Genomic DNA, 21,385 nt, shown 5'->3' with positions numbered 1-21,385 from the left:
TGACAATGCTCTGATGAAATGAATGTGCTAACATGAAAAAAGAAGGCGTCCATATACCGATAAGTCATTTGTTCATCTGGAACAAAGATACACAAAGTCAATTACAACTTTTACTAAAGACACATAACATTTCTCAATCTATTTTACACAAGTCAAACATTTTATTTAATCATTTTCATGTCACTTTTAAAATATTTAATACAATAAAACATTAACCAAAATACAAGGAAATGCATCAAATCACAGACTGCTAGTCAAGAGAATAAGAATGTGGAGAATTTTAATATGGTCTACATATAGTTTATTTTGAAATTAATAGAACAAGACATAAAAACTACTATTGGCATTCTAAAACAACATTACCTTTAGTTTCCATTCATCTTTGGGTTCTGGTAGACTGGCTAATTTTTTCTCAATGTCATCCAAGCATTTCAGTAGATCATCAGCCTGCCTCTTGTACTGATACCACTGATGAGAAATTTCTAGAGCCTTTTTTCTTCTCTGAGACCTCAAATCCTGTTCACAGTGCAGATATTATTAGATTATCAATGAAAAAGTTTAGTCTTTTAATTGGTGCTTATTATGTTGTTATTTTAAAATTAAAGACCTTCACAATATTTACCTCTTAGATCAAATTTGCCTGTTTAATTCTGTTAAGATAAAAAAAAATGACAAAATAGGAAAATGTAGGGAAAGAAGCACACACACACACACACACATGCACACACACACACATACTTGTTTAAAAGATCTATCTACATTTACATCACTCCTTGAGTCGGCTCAGATTTCAAATTCAGATCTACTGTCATACTTAATCTCTTTTAAAGAATCAAATGTGTTGCTATTTGAAAATTCAGGTTTTATATGACACTTTCAGAGTTAAAATAATTTCCAGCCAAATAGATAATTGCATAAGTTTAAGAGGCTGTGTGTTAAGAAATTTATGGAGAAAGTATCAAATGTAAGCTCAGACAAGCCAAAAAATTCAGATACATTCAAGCAACAGACATTCATATGATTAGGAATCTTCAAGAGCTATTAAAAATAAATGAAATTTATTATTAGTAGGGCATGCAAATTTTAGTTGTTTCTGTTAAGTTCTTCCAAAGTTCAATTTTAGTAAAGTTTCTGTTTCTACAGGAAAAAGGAAAAAAAAACCATAGGGCAAAAATTAAACATTTCTTCAAAATAATAACTAATGGTACCAACATCTTTTTGTGTTTTACACAAAGAAAAATGAGAATCTCCATACTCAAAGTAACTTACTTACCATCAGAAAAAGAGGAAAGAAAGCTACATGGTTTCCAATCAATTTGATAAGAAAAGAGTTTATTTGAATTTGTTTGAACTGTGTGATATTCCATTGAGATTTATCTGTCAAGGTTGAATGCCTTTATTGAGTCACCTAAGAAAAAAATCAATTACCTTGGTCTATGCAAGTATACCCAGTATCTGCTGGATCAATAAAATAAGTTTGAATGCCATTTTATCATAATTAAAAGTATTATCACAGGTTTGCTTAAATGGCTTTCATTATTTTAGTGCAGTGGCAATTATTCTTTACACACACTGGGCTTAAATTTGTCAAAAGAAAGTAACAGCTTTCAACTAATGAAACAAATAAATTTGTATAGTTTAATGATTATGTAAAGGTTAGGCTTAGACAGACAGGTGGAGCCATGTTCATTTTTTAACAATGTGACTGCACCAAGGTTGCTATAGCCTTGGGCACAGAAATGAAACTGAGATTCATTGACACTGATGGAGTTTTGTGGATATATTTTGGATCAAATTAAATGGATGTACCTTAATTGTCTATTTATTTCCAATTCTGGGTTTATAACTTACTGAAGACTTAAATGGAAGGCTATATTTAATAATTTGTTCATTACTTATTTCCATTCCCAAGGAAGTTTTGCCCCACCCCTTTTTTGATGGACCACTCTGAATGTGAGTTTTTTAAAGCAATAAAGACATAACCAGATGAAGGCAAGGTACTTTATATTGTCATATACTTGATTGTCAAAATAAAAGGGCTTCCTGATCAAGTTGAAGCCTGTTTAACCCCAAATGAAAAAGAAAAGTAACTGTTAAGTATTTGTAAACAATTACAAAAAAGTTACTGAAACACAATTGTAATTAAGTACCTTCGCAAAGTATATACTTTATTTGATGTGGTAGATATCTACTTCTTAAACCTCATCATTAAAAAGCTTTCAGGAATTCTGAACATATTCTGGTTTTCACTTATATTCTCCTAAGGAATAGGTGTTTTCTATCAACTGTATTTATCAGCAGTTACCTTCAGAACAGCTGCTAGCCAATTAGACATTTCTTCTAGATTCCTTGCAGTCACAATATCATGTAATTACATTCTCAGCAGTGTTTGTTTGATTGTCTGACTATTCAGAATAGAGTTTTATTCTCTGATTTGCATATAGAATACAGACTCCATCTACCTAGTCATAGCTATAAAAGAGTGATTTACTTTAGCACTACTATTAACAATGAGAAGTATTACAATTAACACTAGTAGGAACCAGTCATCCATGCAAAATAGTTAATATTGCCATGCAAAATAATCACCATTTCACAAAACATATTCAGATTCGACCCCAAAGCTACCCAAATATTAATTACAGAAAATAAACATGCTTTTCTGCTTTTATGACAAACATCATTATTCAACATTTGAGCACTGTTATACGTTTAAATTAAAGCCTGACAATATTGCTTTTTGATGTTAAAACAGTTCTTTTAATACAACACTCTTAAGTTTCTTTCAAGGGTTATTCTACTGGTGGGAAAGTGGGATTGCTTTCCTCAGGTTAGGAAAATTTCTTAATGGCAAGATATATCAGAAAAAAAGTTCAGCACAATTATTCTAAGTCTTTATCTAGCAAGTTTCATGATGCTAGAAAACTCTTTAAATCATATCTCAATTGAAATATATATATATATATATATATATAAAATGTGACAAGAACACAGAATAATATAAAATATGCCCTGTTTGGATTGATCATTAAACTTATTTCAAAACAAAACACAATTAAACTTCTTTAAAAATATTTCAGGAAATTAAAACCAAAACATTCAGCCAACTAAGCATTTTTAATATGCTTCTAATTGTATATAGTTCAGAAAAAGAAAACATTCAAACAACCCAGTGCAATAGAAGTTTAAACCTTGGTGATGGATATCAAACAATATTTTTTAAAAAAATAAAATGACACAAATCATAAATGCTTAATGAAATCAATACACATATTTAACTGTTATTAATTTATATTCTCAATCACCATTATATACTAAGCAGGTTTATTTATAAACAGAGAATTTTATCCCATATAATGAAGAACAACACAAGCAAGGTATATTATAATTTTAACTCCTATACCTTGAGAGCATTATGTTTTGTCTGTAACAGCTGCTGTTTTATCTTTATTTCCTCTCGCTTTCTCTCATCTGTGATTCTTTGTTGTAAGGTGTCTCCTCTTTGCAACAACTCTTTTACAGTACCCTCATTGTCTTCACTCTGATTAAAAACAACAAGTATAGTCTTCATTTTGATAAAAAAAACAATCACAGTCATTAGCAGAAAAAAGACACTATCTAAAGACATTTAAAAACCATGTTTCATTTTTGAAGAATATATAAAAGGATTGTACGAGGAGATTTTCATTTTTAAGAAAGATGAAAAAAGTAGAAAAATCAGTTCCAATTCATTGTTATTTTTAAGTGGAAAGTATGTATGTAGCAGGAGGAAAATATGTGTATGGATTTCAGAGTTGTATCATAAGAATTTGCTTTGATTTTTAATATAGTACTCAAAAATGGGGAAATCCAGAAAAAAGTTTCAAGTGAATTATCATCACTGATATGTACTATAATACCATACCCAAAACACAGACTTTTATGTCTAAGTTCATAATAAATGTTTTCCCAAAACTTTAATCATATTTATTATTCATACATAAATACATATATTATATGTTCATATACATCTATATTTTTGTATATACACAGATGGGTTTTATTTTGGTTCAAAATATTTTACTGTAAAAATTTATATACTCTGTAAGAATTTCTTTCTTCAAAGTAGTAAAAGCTCTTATTTGATCTGATTTTTGAACAAATTCTACATATTTCCAGCAATCTTTGAAATACTGAAAATACATTGTATTTATTGATTTAAATATTCTTTTGAAGTTCTATTAATTATCTTAAATCTAGATATGTGTTTTAATTTTACGTTGGCTTTATAGTAAGTTCAAGTGACTGACACTATCTGATTTTAAAGAAATAACTTTAGGGGTAGCTAGATGACACAGTGGATAGAGCACCAGTCCTCAGGAGGACCTGAGTTCAAATCTGGTCTCAGACACAACACACAACACTTCCTGGCTGTGTGACCCACATGTCATTTAACCACAATTGCCTCAGGGGAAAAAAAGCAGAAGAAAAAATAACTCTTGTCAATTAGGTAAATTCTAACTCTCCTATCATTTTATTCAATCAACTAATTTTAATGGAAACAAAAAATACTCAGTGAATATTTTTGTGCATATATGTGTATAACATGATACACAAAATAGAACTTCAAATAACTTATTGTTCATGTTGATTTTATTGCATGAAATAATGATGATTTGTTTTGATTACCTTAAAAGTTACACATATCAAAACATTTTTTTTGTTTAGCATAATTATATTTGTTGACATGTGGTATTCTCAGCTACTTTTTGGCATTATTTTTATTTTCTGAACTCATCACTGCAGGAATTCTACTGACATTAGGAGGACACATTCTACACTAAAATCCATAATTCCTTTCATGAGTTTAAAATGGAAAAGAAAATTTAAAAAATAAAGAAAAATATGAAATTAAAAGGATTTTAATTTTGGGGGTAAAAGTTATAAATTATTTATTTCAATACTAAATGGGGATATACTGATTTTTTTTTTGTAAAAGAAAAATATCAAGGATTTATTGCCTATTCCTGTTAACAATATAACTCATTAATGTCACATGCATATATTATTTATCTCTTGGATATAGGATATTTTATTTATTTTGGCACTCTCCAATCGTACAGTTCTTTTCAGAGTTGAAATGGTTTTCCTTCTCTGCAAGATGGTCATGTGCCAAGATAGACAATAAGTCAAACTGTTAACAAGTTGTGTTAGTAGGGTGATACAATATTGTGAATAGTGCTGGCCAAGATTTCCTAGATTCACTGGCTGAATGTTCATTGAGATGTTCACTAGCTGTGTGATTCTAAGCAAATCACTTAATTTCTCTAAGTTTCAGTTTCTTCATCTGTAAAATGTGTAGTACCTACCTCACAGAATTTTTAAAAGAATCAAATGAATTAGGGTAATAGCATGGTTATTTGGAAAACCTAAAGTGCTGTGAGTTATTATTGTTATTATCATTATTATTAACATTATTACCATAATTCTTTCCTTTCACTTTGTTAAGCTCTGATTGATTGATTGCTGCATTGAGGATGGGAAAAAGTACCTGCAGCTGAGGATGTGGGAAAGCCTTGGTACCAACCTCTTCTTACTTTTAATCTCCCTAGGTGAGGTAGCAATACCACCAAATCAGGTTCACAAAAAGCTTGAATACAGATAGCTCTGACAGGATAGCTATCATTGGAAACTAATTTTGGTGAAAGAAGCTGCCTTTTTTCTTTATATTACCATGCTTTAGTTACTTATACTTTGGTTACTGACAGTCTTTTTTAATTGTTCCCTCCAACATCACATGCTGACATGTTTAAGAGCTTTGTATAATGAAGAAAAAATCTACAGTAAGGTATATGGCAAGACAGAAAGAACTATAGATAGTGATAGTTATTGATTAAAAAATAATAAAATACATATGTAAAGGGTGATGGAATAGGGGAAAACAGAGAGTGTGAAATAGATTGAAGAATCTATCAAACCAAAGAGAAATTGTGGGAAGTACTGCCCTATAGTGAAAGCGATTCATCAACTTTCATTCCTCACATGACAACAGGCTATAGATGACTATAATTCCAGTATATATGTACACACATACCTCCAAAAATTCCTATTAATTTCTGCATGTGGACCATTCCACTGCTTATGTAGATCATAAACCTTCTAAGTAGTAGAGAAATTCATTGAGATAAATTTTGGAGGTTCCCTCCAAAAAAAAAAAAAAAAAAGTCACCTGGTGGGCTAATTTCCTGGTTATAAATCTTTCCAAACTTAGTTAGGTTAAGTTTCCTTTGACAGTCTATCATTGTAATTATTTATCTAAATTAGTGGTGAGTCCTTCCCCTTCTGTGAAACATTGTACTGGAGATAAATTGTTGACCATAGCCAGCTGTATTCAATAACACTGGAGAAAAACTGCTAGTGACAAAATCTAATGATAAATTAACCTGCAGGTTCCTTTCCTGATTTGACTCAACTTTTTCTCAAAGTTGCATTTTGTGCTTTCATATTGAAAATAGTCCCAGTTAAAACCAAATTGCTGAATAATACATAAGATTCCTAAAATGATCATACTGTAATAAACTGACATTCATTATAAAGTGTCCACATGGGTACTTTGTATTTGTTATTAGAATCATATAATATGAAGGTTCTATCGAAGAATTCAAAGTCTAATTTCTACCCAAGCATTTATTCATCCCCACTCCTAGTTCATTCACACTTCTATCACAACCAATTTACCATATCTTTATTGAAGTCTTCCTCTTTCAGATTCACCCCCTGCTGAATTTCAGCCTCCAGTGGTTCAAGCAATTTTTGTATATCTGAGTTAAACTGCTCCAATTCCTTCAAAGGAATGGAGGCCTAAAAAAAAAGATAGTGCTAATTTAAATCAAAATCATTTTTATTAGAAACATGAACAAAAAATTACATTTGGTGTCAACCCCCTGAAGCTTTACAAATGCATGAATTATCTTATACTTTGCAAAATTCCAGACATATGAGTGGTGGAACTACCTGTAGATGCAAATAAGGATAAATAATATCATCAAAGATGAAAAACATTAAAAATGATGTTTTATTCCATCATAATAACCAAAATGTCAGTTTTAATATTTTCCCATATTTTAATTTTCAGTATTCTGCAGATAAATATATTTTGCTATATATTGAAATATTTCAATGGAAAAACTATTTGTAATTAACTATTGGTATTTATTTCATACTTCCAAAAGCTTTAAAAGTAGGTGAAAATGCAGGATTATCACCATATATTAAAAAAAAAACTCCATGGTACTCTGCTTTAATGCCTTACAGGTCCTGTTTGTAAAATCACCCAGGATGTATTTGTAAGACAGATATAATTAAGGAAACTTAGTAAAACACTTTTTGTTGGCATATTAAAAATAATCCTAGAGTATTTTTCAACTTATTTCCCTCATATACAATTTAATAAACACATATTAAGACATGTTTACTGGCCTTTAACAATTTGCATACCTAATTTCATTTAAGTTTCTTTAATTTTGCAGTTTTGTCAATAACTAGCGGCTACTTCTTATAATAATAACAGGATAACTTCCTCTCATTTTACTAAATACCTCATGGGAAATTTGATGAATGTGTTTGTATTTACAATTTAATATAAATTCATAAGTGTATTCTAAGACTTCATTATGAAATTTAAAAAAAAAACAAAAGATTAATAAAGTGTTTTGGTGGCTTAGTTCTATAAACATTTTTCATCTTATTAAAAGTCTTTGCATAAAAATATGCTTTGGAAAAGTTTTTTATGCTTTGTGGATTTATAAAACAAAATATGGTTATTCAGATTTTATGACATTAGTAAAAATGCATAGGATAAAGCATATAGATTTTTTTAAGTGAGTTTATCTAGGAATATCAACCTTCCTTTACCTGTATTTTTTTTTAAATCTACTCCCCCATCCCATAGTAAAAATTTTTCTTTCCTCCATGAAAATAGAGAATATGGTCATGTTCTGGTGTCAGAAAGTTAAAACAAATAGGAATAGTATCTTATATATGAAATTAGGCACACACAATTCAATCACCAAAAAGATTGTTCAAGTTCATTCAAAATACTTGGTGATACTAAGATGCAGGAATGATACTTTGATATTGCCAAGGAAATAAAAGGCAAATTTTGCAATGTTGACTTTAAAATTAAGCATATTACTAATAATTTCATATATTCTAAATTCTCAAAGTAGAACTTAAAATTCTATGAGGCATGATTCTATAAAAACTCATAGTTTATTAATTGAAATTAAATGCTTTTATAACATAGTAATCTACTTGCAGATTATTAAAAAGTCAAAGATTATAGCAAGTTATTAATATTAGACATTCATATGTTATTCAGTACTGCTAATATTTTTGGTAATAAATTCACTCTTCTATGTGATTATATAAAATGTAATAATAATGTGATAATATCACAATTTAAATTTTAATGAACTAATAATATGGGCTGGTATAACCCTTCTTCCTTTAATAAAATAGATCACAGAAATGTTAAAGTTAATTTTTTTCTCATGAGAATAACTTTAATTAAATAAATAACTATCTTGCAATATTCCTACTCCTTAAAATAGCCAATTAATAACAGTCACATATGTGTGTGTATATATATATATATGCCAATGAGATGTGTCTCTGCATATGAATATGGATTTAATTTGAACACATATATACACACATTATGCACCCAGTAATTATCTGTGGAACTTTAATCCATAAATGTTTATATAATATAAAAGTGAATTTTGGGGGTAGAAATTCAATGAAAAATTACCCAAAATGTTCAATTTGCTATTTAACCCAAACTTAATCCAAATAAATTGTATATCTTTTTTTCCCTGTAACTCTCAAACTAATTGAATACTTTGGCAAATTATTGTTTTATAAGCTTTCTTGTATGAAATTAGGCACATATGCCTGTTCAATATTAAATACATTATAGAAGGACTTATTTTCCATATAATATGGGGATAGAAGGAAGAGGAAGGAGTGAGGAGAGAAAAAAGGGAGAAAGTAAGGAAGGAGTGAGAGGAAAGAGAGGGAAAAGGAGAGGGGAGATAGAAGAGAAGAAAAAGAATAAAAGGGGAGAAAGAATGGGAAAAGAGAGGGAGGACTGTGAAGGGAAGGGAGGGATGCTGCTGATAGCCTAGTAGATAGAATGTTTAGTCTGAAGTTAAGAAGACCTTGGAGTTCAAATCTAGTACTAAATACCTATTAGCTGTGACTAGAGTCACTTCATCTCTGTTTAAGTTTCTTATAGTATAAAATGGAGATAATGATATCACCCACTTTACTGGGTTATTGTGAGGATCAAAAGAAATAAACTTTGTAAACAACAACAAAATAGCATGCTATTTGAGAGAGACAGAGACAGAAACAGAGAGAAGGAGAGAGACAGAGACAGAGAGGGAGAGAGGGAAGGAGGGAAAGGTGGGGGGAAGAGAGAGAGAGGAACGGAGGGAAATAATTATGTATATTTGTGACTGATAGAGCAAAGAGACTGTTTTTCCAAATCCATATTGTCACATCCCTGAGATTTACTTATTTTTTTGACATTTCACATCACTTTCCTCCCAGCCAAATCCCTTTCTTTCTCTTTCAAAAACACAAGTTAATGATTTTAGCAAATCGCTTGAACAAAAAAAAAAAAAAAAAAAAAAAAAAAAAAAAGCCTTGCATGATATCCTATTGAACAAGATAGAAGAATCTAGCCTAAAGGATAGAACAAGTAGATTTGCAGGTGTTGAAATAATCTTACCCAATACATGTTGATTAGATGGAGTGAAAGCTCCAGAATCCTCTGAGTTTTATACTTAATTCTGTCTTGCTCAAAAATGTTATCAACAACTCGAATTAAGATATAAATGATACGTAGATGAAATAAGAGTTAGAGTGACTAGCCAGGTCACAACCAAGATTCAAAAAAATTTCTGGCACAAATGGGCAAAACCCCACAAGATTAAAATTAATGGAGATAAATGTAAAGTCTTGTGGTAAAGTTAAAAAAAAAATCAGTTATATAAACACTAAACAAAAGATACCAGGTTGGAAAAGAATTTTTTTTGGAAATAAGCTGCCAATTTCAGGTGATTTGTGCTTATCATGAAAGAATAGTGTGAATTAGATAATAAAACAAGTCACAGAAAGTAGGATCTATTAATAGAGAGCAGATTCCATTATGCTTCTCCCCGCCCCACTATAGCCTGTAGCAAGTATGGTAACAGCCATAATAATGCTTTTTATAATTTTTTATTCTTTCTTAATGTTTAAGATTCCAGTGTTTTTGAAGTTTTGGAGTCATTTTAAATTCTGTGGATCACATTTTTTAAAGGGGCCATCAATAAAGTGGAGAACATTCAGCAAAGGACAGACAGGATAGTAAAGGCATTTTAAAATATGAATTAAGACCTGACATATGATAAGAACAGATAAGAACTGATATGTGTAAGAACTAAGGATTTGAATCTTGGAGAATGGAAGTTTTGGGGTGACATGATAGGAACAATATTTGAAATTAAACACCAAAGAAGAATTAAATTTCAGAGAGTAGATTCAGGGAAGAACTGACCAATGAGATTAAGTTACAGGGAAGGAGATTTAGATTCAACATAAGAAATAATTCTCAGACAATGATGGTTCTGATATTCCTTAAAAGTGTCAAAGAGGAAATTCTTGTATTTCATGAGAAGTTTACTTAAATGACCTCAAAGCCCAATGACCAAGTCTAATATTTTGTGATTGTAAGCTTTCTAAAAAATAAACTATTCCAAAGTGTCCTCTTTCCTCATTTGAACTCACAGTACTCAAAATTCTTCCTTTAATTTTTGTATTGATTTTGTATCATATTTAATTTGCATCATATGTAGTTACCATTTTCTCTTTTAATATCTTTAAAATTATACTTATGTCCTAGAATAGTAATAATTGCTCTCCATATATATGTGTATATATATTATAAAGAGAGTAGGTACTTTATGAATTTTGTATATAATGATTTAATTACACTTATTAATCTGAAATTTTCAGGTTATAAATTAAATGTCATCTTACCACCAACAAAATAAAAAAAAAAGATCAAGGAAATTATTTTGCTTATCTTTGCAACAAGGTCAGATCAGTCATTTGCCTATCTGAGTGAGAGAAATTATTAGGGCGTAATGAATTGAATAAATAGTTTGATAATTAAGATGATGTACTCATTAAACGTGCAATCATGACACAGGAAACACTTTTTGGTTCACTTAAATTTCCATAGGTCATTGTATGGACTCCATTCCTTTATTAATATACAATTTTACAGGGTTTATTTATGTTTTCATTAAATAGAAATGAACTGAATAAATGCACATACAAATAAGTAATCACTTTTGCTGATAGTCACAAAAATGTTAAATAATTAAGAACATTGTGCTTTTCCTGATTTAACTTAGAAAGTCAGAATTATGTTGAAATGTATAAGAAAAATTAAAAAAAACAGAAAACTGACAAATAATCTTTATGTTTTATGAAAGCTTCTTCTCAAACTATTTTTAATGACAAGAACATGAACACAAGAGACTTAGAATTGCAATTAAATAATTTTCCACATATTAAGAAAACATGCAAAGGACATTTTGAGAGTTTACAAATATTAATAAAATAAAATCATTCCAAAATTAGAAGAATATCTCTATATACACTACAACCAGGGTTTTCAAAACAATTTACCAAGTTACACTTTCAACATGAACTTTATGTATGAATATGTAGTTACAAAAACACACATTGCATGTAGCATGTATTATTTAAAGCCAGGAAAGCAAATTTGACACAAAAGGAAAGAGAAACAGAGAAAGTGAGAAAGACACTGATTTTCTTTTAATGTCTACTTCTTTTGTCAATTTTCATTTCATTAACATTTTTTTTGCCACCTAAAATTAAAGAAGTATTAATGTGTTGCTAGGGTGTATTAAAATTTTTGAATCAAAGGTGATATAACATACATAACATTATTCACAGGATAACAGTTCCTAATAGAAACAGTGTGAACTTTAGAAGAACTGAAATCCTTCTTGAAGTAATTCATCATCAACTAAAAAGAATATTGACAAAACAAAAACAAACAAGAAATTTTAAATGTAAAATCTATTCCTCTTAAAAACATATAACCATTTGAGATTAGTTGAATTATCATCATATCTGCCAACATACTATTTTTTTCTGTGAAAAATTCTAAAGTTGACCCTAAAACTAACTTTTTCTCCATCAATTAAAAATAATATTAATACTAGCAAAACATATTTAATAGACAAAATAATTATAAGCTTGTAAAATATTAAAATGCAAATGAAAAAGGGAATTGTGAAGAAAAGGAAGAGGAATAGAGGGGAAGAATAAAGAAAATAAAGGAAGAGAAAGAACAGAAGAAAAGGAAGACTGAAAAGAGAGACATCTAATATGAAGTAGTTTTAATTCCCCCAAAAGTATATATTGGAAAGAAGTCTATGGTGAAATTATATCACAAAATAACCAAATTAAGTGATATACCCTTATTTACTAAATTATTTAATGCTGAAATAACCAAAATGACAGATACTAAACAATGACAGTGCACATCAGCCATTTTTTTTGGGAAGATGGACATTTGTGAACATAAACACAAAGTAAGTTATCTATTTCTTGCTTTTTAAATTAGATTAAATGTATTTTGACTTTTCCATCATTATGTGACTATTTGAGAATATAAATGTATTTTTCTTACAATAATTGTTCTCTGTTACTGAAACCAAAGTTCACCTGTAAATAAAATAACATTATTGTATACACCAGAGCTATAGATTATGATTAGAGGGATGGGGAATAAATTCTTTGGTATAGGGAATTTCTAGGTGTGATTGTAGGTCAACATCTTCTCTGAAACAACTTTAGAGAGGTGACTAGAACCCTGAGAAGTTAAATAATTTGTCTATATTTGGGGAAAAAAGGACTTGAATCCAATTCTTCCCAGTATCAAGGCCAACTCTTTGTTCTGCCTCTGTTTCAGCCACTGAAGTCCTACTATTGAGAGTAGTTTAGAGTCCTGGGCAAACTATAATCAAGGATAGTCATGCTCCAGGCTGTGTCCCTCATTAAGTGCCTAACTGTCCTGGTTTTCAGCACTTAATTCTCTTTCTATGTCCTTCATCCATTTTCTCTCTCTCCCACTATGAAAATTGGAACTTTCATTTAACAGATATAGAGATGGACAGTTTACGACACAGTGTCAGTTTTTAGTTCAAATAGGACGTCTGAAGAAACTGGTCTCAGTTTACTCCTCTGTAAAATATTTAAATTGAATAATCCTATTTACCTAAGCGCTGTTTAACCAAAATGATAATTTATCACAGTGTAGTTTAATCATGTGCTACCAGTATGCATTCTAAGTATCAACGCTTGTTTCTATTTGACTTATGTTAGATACCTGTCAATATTTACATTAAACAAATATATACCAAATTTTTTTTTTTTACAAAACAAAATAAAATCTTAATATTTACTTGTGCTATAATTTCTGGAATGCCCACAAATTACTCCTACATCCTGAGTACATATTTTTAAAAGAAATAAATGGAAAAATGCAATTTTTTGGTAAAATTTGAAAAAAATAATGTTCTTTTGAAGAAAATGGTATATATGGAACAAAAATGTATAGGCATATTCATTGATATTGATATATATTGATTTTAAGAAATTTAAAGTCATTCTTATATTATGCAATCTATCCCAAAGTCTTTTGTTAGTAAACTTATTAGTGATCACCAACAGATTAATTTAAATTTAATATTACTTTTTAACTAAAATGCCTCTCAGTGTTGTTTCCTATAGCATATGTTTATATGTCACTAAAATGAAAAGACACATTTCTCTGACAAAATGGGAAAGTTAAGATATCTTTATATGAAGAAATATGGAGAAATAACCAACATTTCCCTTATGAAGTTGAAATACATTATAAAAGGCAGTACTCTTACCATGTGGTTTTATCTTCTAATAAATAATGTTGTTTATATATCCATGACAATCCAAAGTTATATAAATTATACAATCATCAAAGATGAATATTGACATATAAAATACCAGATTTGATAACTGGTATATTTTTCCCTTTTTTGAAAATAGTGTATATTCAAATAGTGTAATAATGTGTTCAAAACATTGCATGGAAATTAAAGAACATATGGTGTATATATCATGTACAATGTAAACTCATATAGGAGAGCCAAGTGGGGAAAAATTATTATGTTATGTTTCTTGGCTGCTAGTGTCAGTTTGCAAGGCCAATTATTTAATACATTATAAGTTATATAGAAAAATGAATGATCCTAGAAGTCATAAAATATGATTCAAAATGCAAATTATCAATAACAGTTTGATTATACCTTATGACAATGAATACATGTAGAAAACATTTATATAAGTTCACTATAATGAGACCCTTGATGAAAGATGTATATATGTATCATGAACTCCAACAGAGCAAATCAAAAGATATTTTTGTTACTAATATAAGATTACCAAAAACATCAATGAAGTATATTTTCATAATTTATCTGTTTTGTTATTCAAATAGTATATCTTATACCATAATTAAAGCAAAAAATTAGATTACATAATTAAACCTAGAGTAATGTATTTTACTATGTCTTATCTCTATGTAAATAATAAAAAAACTATTACTTATAACTCAGAGGAAATTACTGTAATTTAAAAAATCTAATAAATTTGAAGCTTTAAAGTCCTTCTTACTTATAGGACCTATTCCCTGAAATTTAATCTTAGTTACCAGTAAGTTATGTATTTCAAGACCTGCCAGAATACATAGTGAACTGGTCCCCTCTTTCCTCTCTCAGTCCACTATCCTATTTCTTCAAGGTTGAACTGCTCCTGAAATATCTTTGTGCCATATGCAGCTCCATCAACGTATTAACTCTTCAATAAATCTTTCCCTTACATATCTTCTGTTTACTATCTAAGGCTAAATTTGTGCTGATCTCTTGAAATATCTGTAGGTTTCTTATCTTACCTCCTTGCTATTCTTTCTACCTGGTTTCTGGGAGATGAAAAGGCCATCACTTAGCAACATTACTATGAGATCAAACTTTAAATTGAAAGGATTCTGTCTACTTTGCCCCCCCTCCCCATACTTTATTGACTTCTGAGGCCTTTTCTTCCTAATCCTAATCCTTAATATTCCCCTTTAGTACAGTCATATTACCCAACAATGCTATCCTTCTCAGATCCTTTTATATCATATTCCCTATTAGAAAAGTGAGGTAAGCAAAACAGCTTGGACTCTATTAATTATCATTCCAGAGATATTGGAGGAGTCTCAGAAAGCTTTCTGCTAAGCTGAATGTTCTTCTCCTCCTTTTGACTCCTTGGTGACCTCTACTAATTATGAATTATTTTCCACAGACCAGTCTATAAATCTTTGGATGTCCTTAGAACACTATTTCACTATTTAGAAAAGGCCTAGAAAGTGAAGTACTACTAATAAAACTATTCTTTCCTTTCCTGACTGTCATCCCCCCCAAAGTCTCCAAATTGTAAGGAGTTTGACTTTTGTAAACTGGGATAGGACCTAAAATAGCTGATTGTCAGCATTACAGACTTTTCTTTTCAAGCCACTAAAACTTTTTAGAAAACAATGTCACATATATATCAAACTGAACGTATTAAAGTTAAAATAACTTGTGGAATAATTAAATGAATATTTATGTATCTTCACTCTTCTTAATATATTGTTCATACAGTAAAGTCACCTACTGCCTAGATAGAATATATGTAACTGTTCATAAAAAGGTTTTTCTACATTAATGAGAAAAAAATATTTTCAAAATGAAAATGAGGTCACCTAATCCATGTGAAACAGAATGATAATAGTCATGTTATGAATGATATGCTAATTTGGGAATTTATTTTTTCCCTAAAACATTAAAAATATACTAGTTTACTTACTACCTGAGACCATATCTTTATCCCTAGAGAAATGCTCCGAGGTATGCTCTAGTTTCTTCTTGGACTATTCCAATGATTTGTTGAGGCATATTGAAAGACATCGTTTTACAATGAGTTGAATTCTTATATCATAAATTTGGTATGAGCCATCCTTCTTAGGTTGAAAAAATCCTATTCTCATAATTTTTCCTTAAAAATGTAACTATGCCTTATATCATCAAAAAAGTTTATATATACTAAGTTTGTCTTGAAAATTCAAAATTTCAGTGATAACAAAGTTGTGATATGTACTTTTTTCCATAATGTATTGCATAAAGCAACTTTCAATTATTGGTCACATTTTAGAGAAGCATTTTTTTCTAGAGAAGAATTCAATTGTCTGGGCATAAAATAAATTATTTTGAATATGATAAAACCATGCAGGAAACATCAATCATGGATGTATAAAAGAGATTGTATTTTTAAAGGTAAAAAAAAACCTTAAAATCCAGAACAAAAATCACATTATTCATTTACATATTAATTTTTTTAAACAATGAATGAAATAACAGTTCCTTGTTTTGACTAAGCAATCCAGGGTCCATACCATCAGTTTAAGGTGGTATGATATTACATCCATGTACTAAAAAAAAGTATGATAACAATTTATCATATATTGATATATAATAATAATATATGGTCATATGTAATGATGATAGTAAAATTCTGAAAAACAATGTTTTTAAATGGCAATTACATGTCTACTATAATTTTCCATTCTAATACCTTAGGAAATATGACTATTAATAGCAAGCATTAATAGGTATTATTTATTTCAACCACTTTTAAAAACCATTTTATTAATTTTGGATAAATTTATCACTTACCTTTCAAGTTACTATTCAAAATTGTATCTTTTTTCTTCCCATTTGCAATTTCTACCTATTTAAATTCACTTATACTTTCATAAACAAATTTTATCTCTATTTTGTGCTTTTAATGGTAGCTTTTAAATTGCTTTGAAATGTATCAGATTGAATATTATTTGTGTTATTTTGCATTCCAAATTACAAAATAGCTATATTCTTTAAAATACTCTAATACATATTTCATTAATTTGTTTATAATATGCTTAACATGTAAGATTTTGCTTTGAAACAGGCACACTTTCTTTAATTGAAATAGGAATTTGAAACTCTGACATGCAATTGCTTCACATTCTATAGCTCTCTATTATAGCGTAAATACAAACATGCTTGTAAAAATTACAAAATTCTGAATAATAAGCTTTGCAAGGTTTTTTATGGCTTGAGCATTTCATGACAAAATGCCTACATATCACAGCTTGAACCTGAAATTGGGTGAATGGAGAAGTTAACCATGGATACAAACACATACAAAGAGTAACACTAGATACCTTGGTTCATGCAAATGTACAAAGCCTCATTATAATGATTCAAGTATAAGTACAAATAGACACTATCGTATTTGGCAAAATAAATCAATATTTCTCTTAGACAGTTTTGTGCTCTGTTTTAGCTTAAAGCATGCCTTTTTTGTGCATTCATCCTGCATATGATCCCTGAAAATATATATGTAAACCAGTGCAGAAATAGTTTATATAAAGTCCTATGAGAGCTATGACAGAAAAAAATGTTTTTTCCTCATGTATCTCAATTCAAATCGACAAATACTTATTGAGCATCTATAATTGCAAGATTCAGTGATAAAGTTTGCTCAGATACATTTGGGCCTTTATTTTTCCTGGAAAACCTTTGCTTTGAGGGTTAAAAGGACCTCCTAATACACGGCATAACCTTCGTAAAAGACCACTTAGAACTACTTTCCACCGTGGAGCAGATCTTCCTACCTTTCCAGTCTTAATTCTTTGAGAAATAGCTGCAAATCGATGGTTGAGCTCTGACAGTTTGGGCTCTATTACTTTCCTGCAGTGGTCGCCACGATTTGTCATCAAATTTATAGCCTGGTCATGCGTAGAGTCCACCTTTGGACGCATATCATTCAGTTCAGCCTTTAAGCACTACAGTCCGTGAGCAAGAGACAGGGCTTGAAGTTAGTAATAAATGGAAAGAGGAAAAAGAGAGAACATGCAAAGGGATAGAGAGCAAGAAAAAAAAACTAAAAAAAAGGAATAAAGAATGAGACATGAAATATCACAGAAAAACAAGTTATCCTCAACATTTCACTTTTGTTCACCTGTCTATTCAAAAAGTTTATTTATGGTGGGGAAAGGCAGAAGATGTTTCTAACGTTTCCATTTAAACAATCTATTACTTGGAACAATGTCAGTGGTAAATGTAATATTTTAAGTTTATTGGGAATCTTATCCTTACTAAATTTCATTGTTGTAAAACCAACAAAATTCTATTATGTTCACAGGAGGGAAGAAGACTAAAGGGCAAATTTTCCTTTCTTTCTGGCAGTGGTGCTTAGTCCTTCTTTGTTTTATCATTTCGAGTGCCAAGGAAGAAATTGTTTTCCTTATCTGATGGAGATTCTGTATCAACTAAAGAGAAAGCAGAATAGGGTCTGAGAGATTAGAAGGGTCAAAGAAATGGAACAAGTTAAATGTTTTGAAATTGCAAAGGCACATAGGAATAGTAAAAAATGTATTGTTACTAAAATGTGGAATAATCATCAAACGAAGTGTATTATTAATGAAGACTACATAACACACCTGGTTTTCTGTTAGTCTAAGGACATTTCCTTATGATGTCCTTTGATAAAATGAAAACCTTCATGTATGCTTTTTGGAATGTGGCACTTCATTTTTAAAAAAATAATTATGGTATTCTCTGAAGTAAAATTTCATTGACAAAATTTGAATATGATATAAATTCCTTAAAATGAAATAATTTGTAGATATTGTCAAAACCATATAAATATACTCTTTCAGAAGAGATAGATGACTTGTTAAAAGAAAATTAATTTAGGCCTTTTCTTATGGTGTAATCCTTTTTTGAATTTAACATGGGGCATATTTCTGAAATGTGTTAGTTTGTAGAAAGATGTTTAGAAATTTTTGAAATGAAGAAAATAAAAGTAGTGGCTGTATCTATTGGATACCTGGAACTTTGAACAAAAATGAAAAATAAAATCCAGCCAGCCCTTCATTCAGATGATTTGTCTATGTGATTTCAAAGTTCTAGATTACTGGCATTAGGTAAAAACATCTATATGAACACATTTTTTTCCTTCATTCTAATATAGAATTATACAGACAACCAGTGAGTGAGAAGCTGTTTTTTTGTTTTTACTAAAGATTGTCTAGAGGCTTCTGGATCCTATAATATATTATCATGAAAAATCAGAGAAGTTCTTTTTTTTTTGCAAATTTTTAAGGATGGTTTGTCTACAGACCTGTTAAGAGGTAAATAACCTCTCTGGATGATATCCAGACATGGCATTTCTACATGACTCTTCAATGTTATTAAGCTATCCAGAGAGAAAAAGCTATTTTAATTTGTTTATCCTTTATAGGAACAAGGACAAATAAACTTGAAATTAACTGTTGGGATGAATGAAAAAGCTATTCAGAATATATGATTTGCTACCTTAAGTACATCTTCTTTTTGCTGAGTTTTCTTTTTCTCAGATTCATCTAATAATATTTCAGCATGAGAGATCCAGGAGGTGATGTGAGCTATATTTTCATCAAATGTTTCCATGTGTTTCTGGTATTCCTGTAGTCAAAGAGAGAAAAGAATGATACATAACTAAGGATTTATACAATGCTTTTTAAAGGAAATATTATAAATTTGCTCCTGTAAAAAGTAGCAAACTTTGTAAAACTTTTATTGCTTTATAAAGGGAAGATATATATATATATGTATACATACATATATATATATATATATTTAACATATAAAATGTCAAAAACATACAGAGGGAAACATTTAGAATCATAACTAACAACATAATTCCAAATGCTTAGAAGATAAAAGTGGAGTTGGACCAACTCTTCAGAATCGAATGACATTTCCATATTTAGAGAAAACTTTAATGTTGTTCATGATAGAGCAAGAAAGCTTTCATTACCAATAGTAGATTTAACCATTCTTCTGCTCGAGAAGTTACTGCAATCCAGTTACTCTTCAGAAGGCTGAGTTTATCATCTACCAGATTTTCCTTTTTGCCCAGCACTGTCTTTAGGGATGTTCCTAAATCAGTTATGATCTTTAGCTGAGGCTGCTTTTTCTCAATCTCTTTCTGAGTAGCCTATAGGGGAAAAAAAAAAACAGACTATGTTACCCTCACAATAGCCTTGAGTTTTAATGTTATTAAAATTACAAATTACTGTTATAGGAAAATTTTCCAAAGGTTAAATCTACCACTAAAACAAAATTAATTCTTTCTACAATGAACATTTTATCATAAATATCTAATAATTTTATTATTTATTTTTGTTATCTAGTTATGATTATGTATTTATAAAAATGCATTATAGAAGTATATGTTCATACATTTCAAAATCAAAGACATTTGCTTTATTTTAAATAATTTATTTTAATTTTTATATTTATTGTATTTAATTTTCTAATTACATGTAATTTTATAAACAATTGTTTTTAATATTTTGAGTTCCAAAATCTTGTGCTCCTTCTTGCCTCTCCCCTATTTTTTGAGAAGGCAAGTGATTTGATTGTTGACAGCACTTTATTTTTTTATAAAGCCTTTTATTTTCAAAACATATGCACAGATAATTTGACAACCTTGACCCTTGCATGAACTTGTGTTTTATATGGCAGGCAATCCAGTATATGTTAAATCCCATATGTATAAACATATTTATACAATTCTCTTGCTACACAAGAAAAATCAGATAAAAAAAAAAGTAAATGAGTAAGAAAAAATGCAAATGAACAACAAAAAGAATGAAAATCTATGTTATGATCCACACTCAGTTCCCACAGTCCTCTCTCTGGGTGTAGTTGGCTCTCTTCATCACAAGAACATCGGAACTGACATCAATCATCTCATTGTTGGAAAGTGTCACGTTCATCAGAATTGACTGTCATATAATATTGATGTTGCTATATACACCTAATCTCCTGGTTCTGTTCATTTCAGTTAGCATTAGTTCATTTAAGTCTTTCCAGGCCTCTCTAAAATCATCCTCATGATCATTTCTTATAGAACAACAATATTCCATAACATTAAAAAACCGTAACTTATTCAGCCATTCTCCAACAGATGAGCATTTACTCAGTTTCCAGTTGAGAATAATTGTTAATAATCTTTTACCAAAAATATTGATTAAATATAAGTGCTGCTAGCAAACAAAAGTTATATATAACCCATAAAAGTGATATATTCAAAACATTATATGATATTAAATAAGCCAAAACTAACACATCCCTGGTGAATATAGAATTGTTTCTGCTCTATTCTT

General features: G+C 29.6%; 1 protein-coding gene across 1 annotated transcript in view; it reads right to left on the bottom strand.

Annotated features, from left to right (window-relative positions):
- Positions 1–21,385, bottom strand: part of DMD (dystrophin) — a 2,117,885-nt gene that overhangs the window by 1,283,487 nt on the left and 813,013 nt on the right. The window contains 6 exon segments of the mRNA XM_074300855.1: positions 364–516; positions 3,404–3,541; positions 6,718–6,840; positions 17,843–18,013; positions 19,548–19,676; positions 20,032–20,211. Coding sequence (XP_074156956.1) covers positions 364–516; positions 3,404–3,541; positions 6,718–6,840; positions 17,843–18,013; positions 19,548–19,676; positions 20,032–20,211 — 894 coding nt within the window.

This window comes from Sminthopsis crassicaudata, chromosome 3 (genome assembly GCF_048593235.1).
Source record: "Sminthopsis crassicaudata isolate SCR6 chromosome 3, ASM4859323v1, whole genome shotgun sequence".
Lineage (NCBI taxonomy): Eukaryota > Metazoa > Chordata > Mammalia > Dasyuromorphia > Dasyuridae > Sminthopsis > Sminthopsis crassicaudata.
Note: the sequence above shows the minus strand (reverse complement) of the source record. Positions and strands in the feature narration are given on the sequence as shown.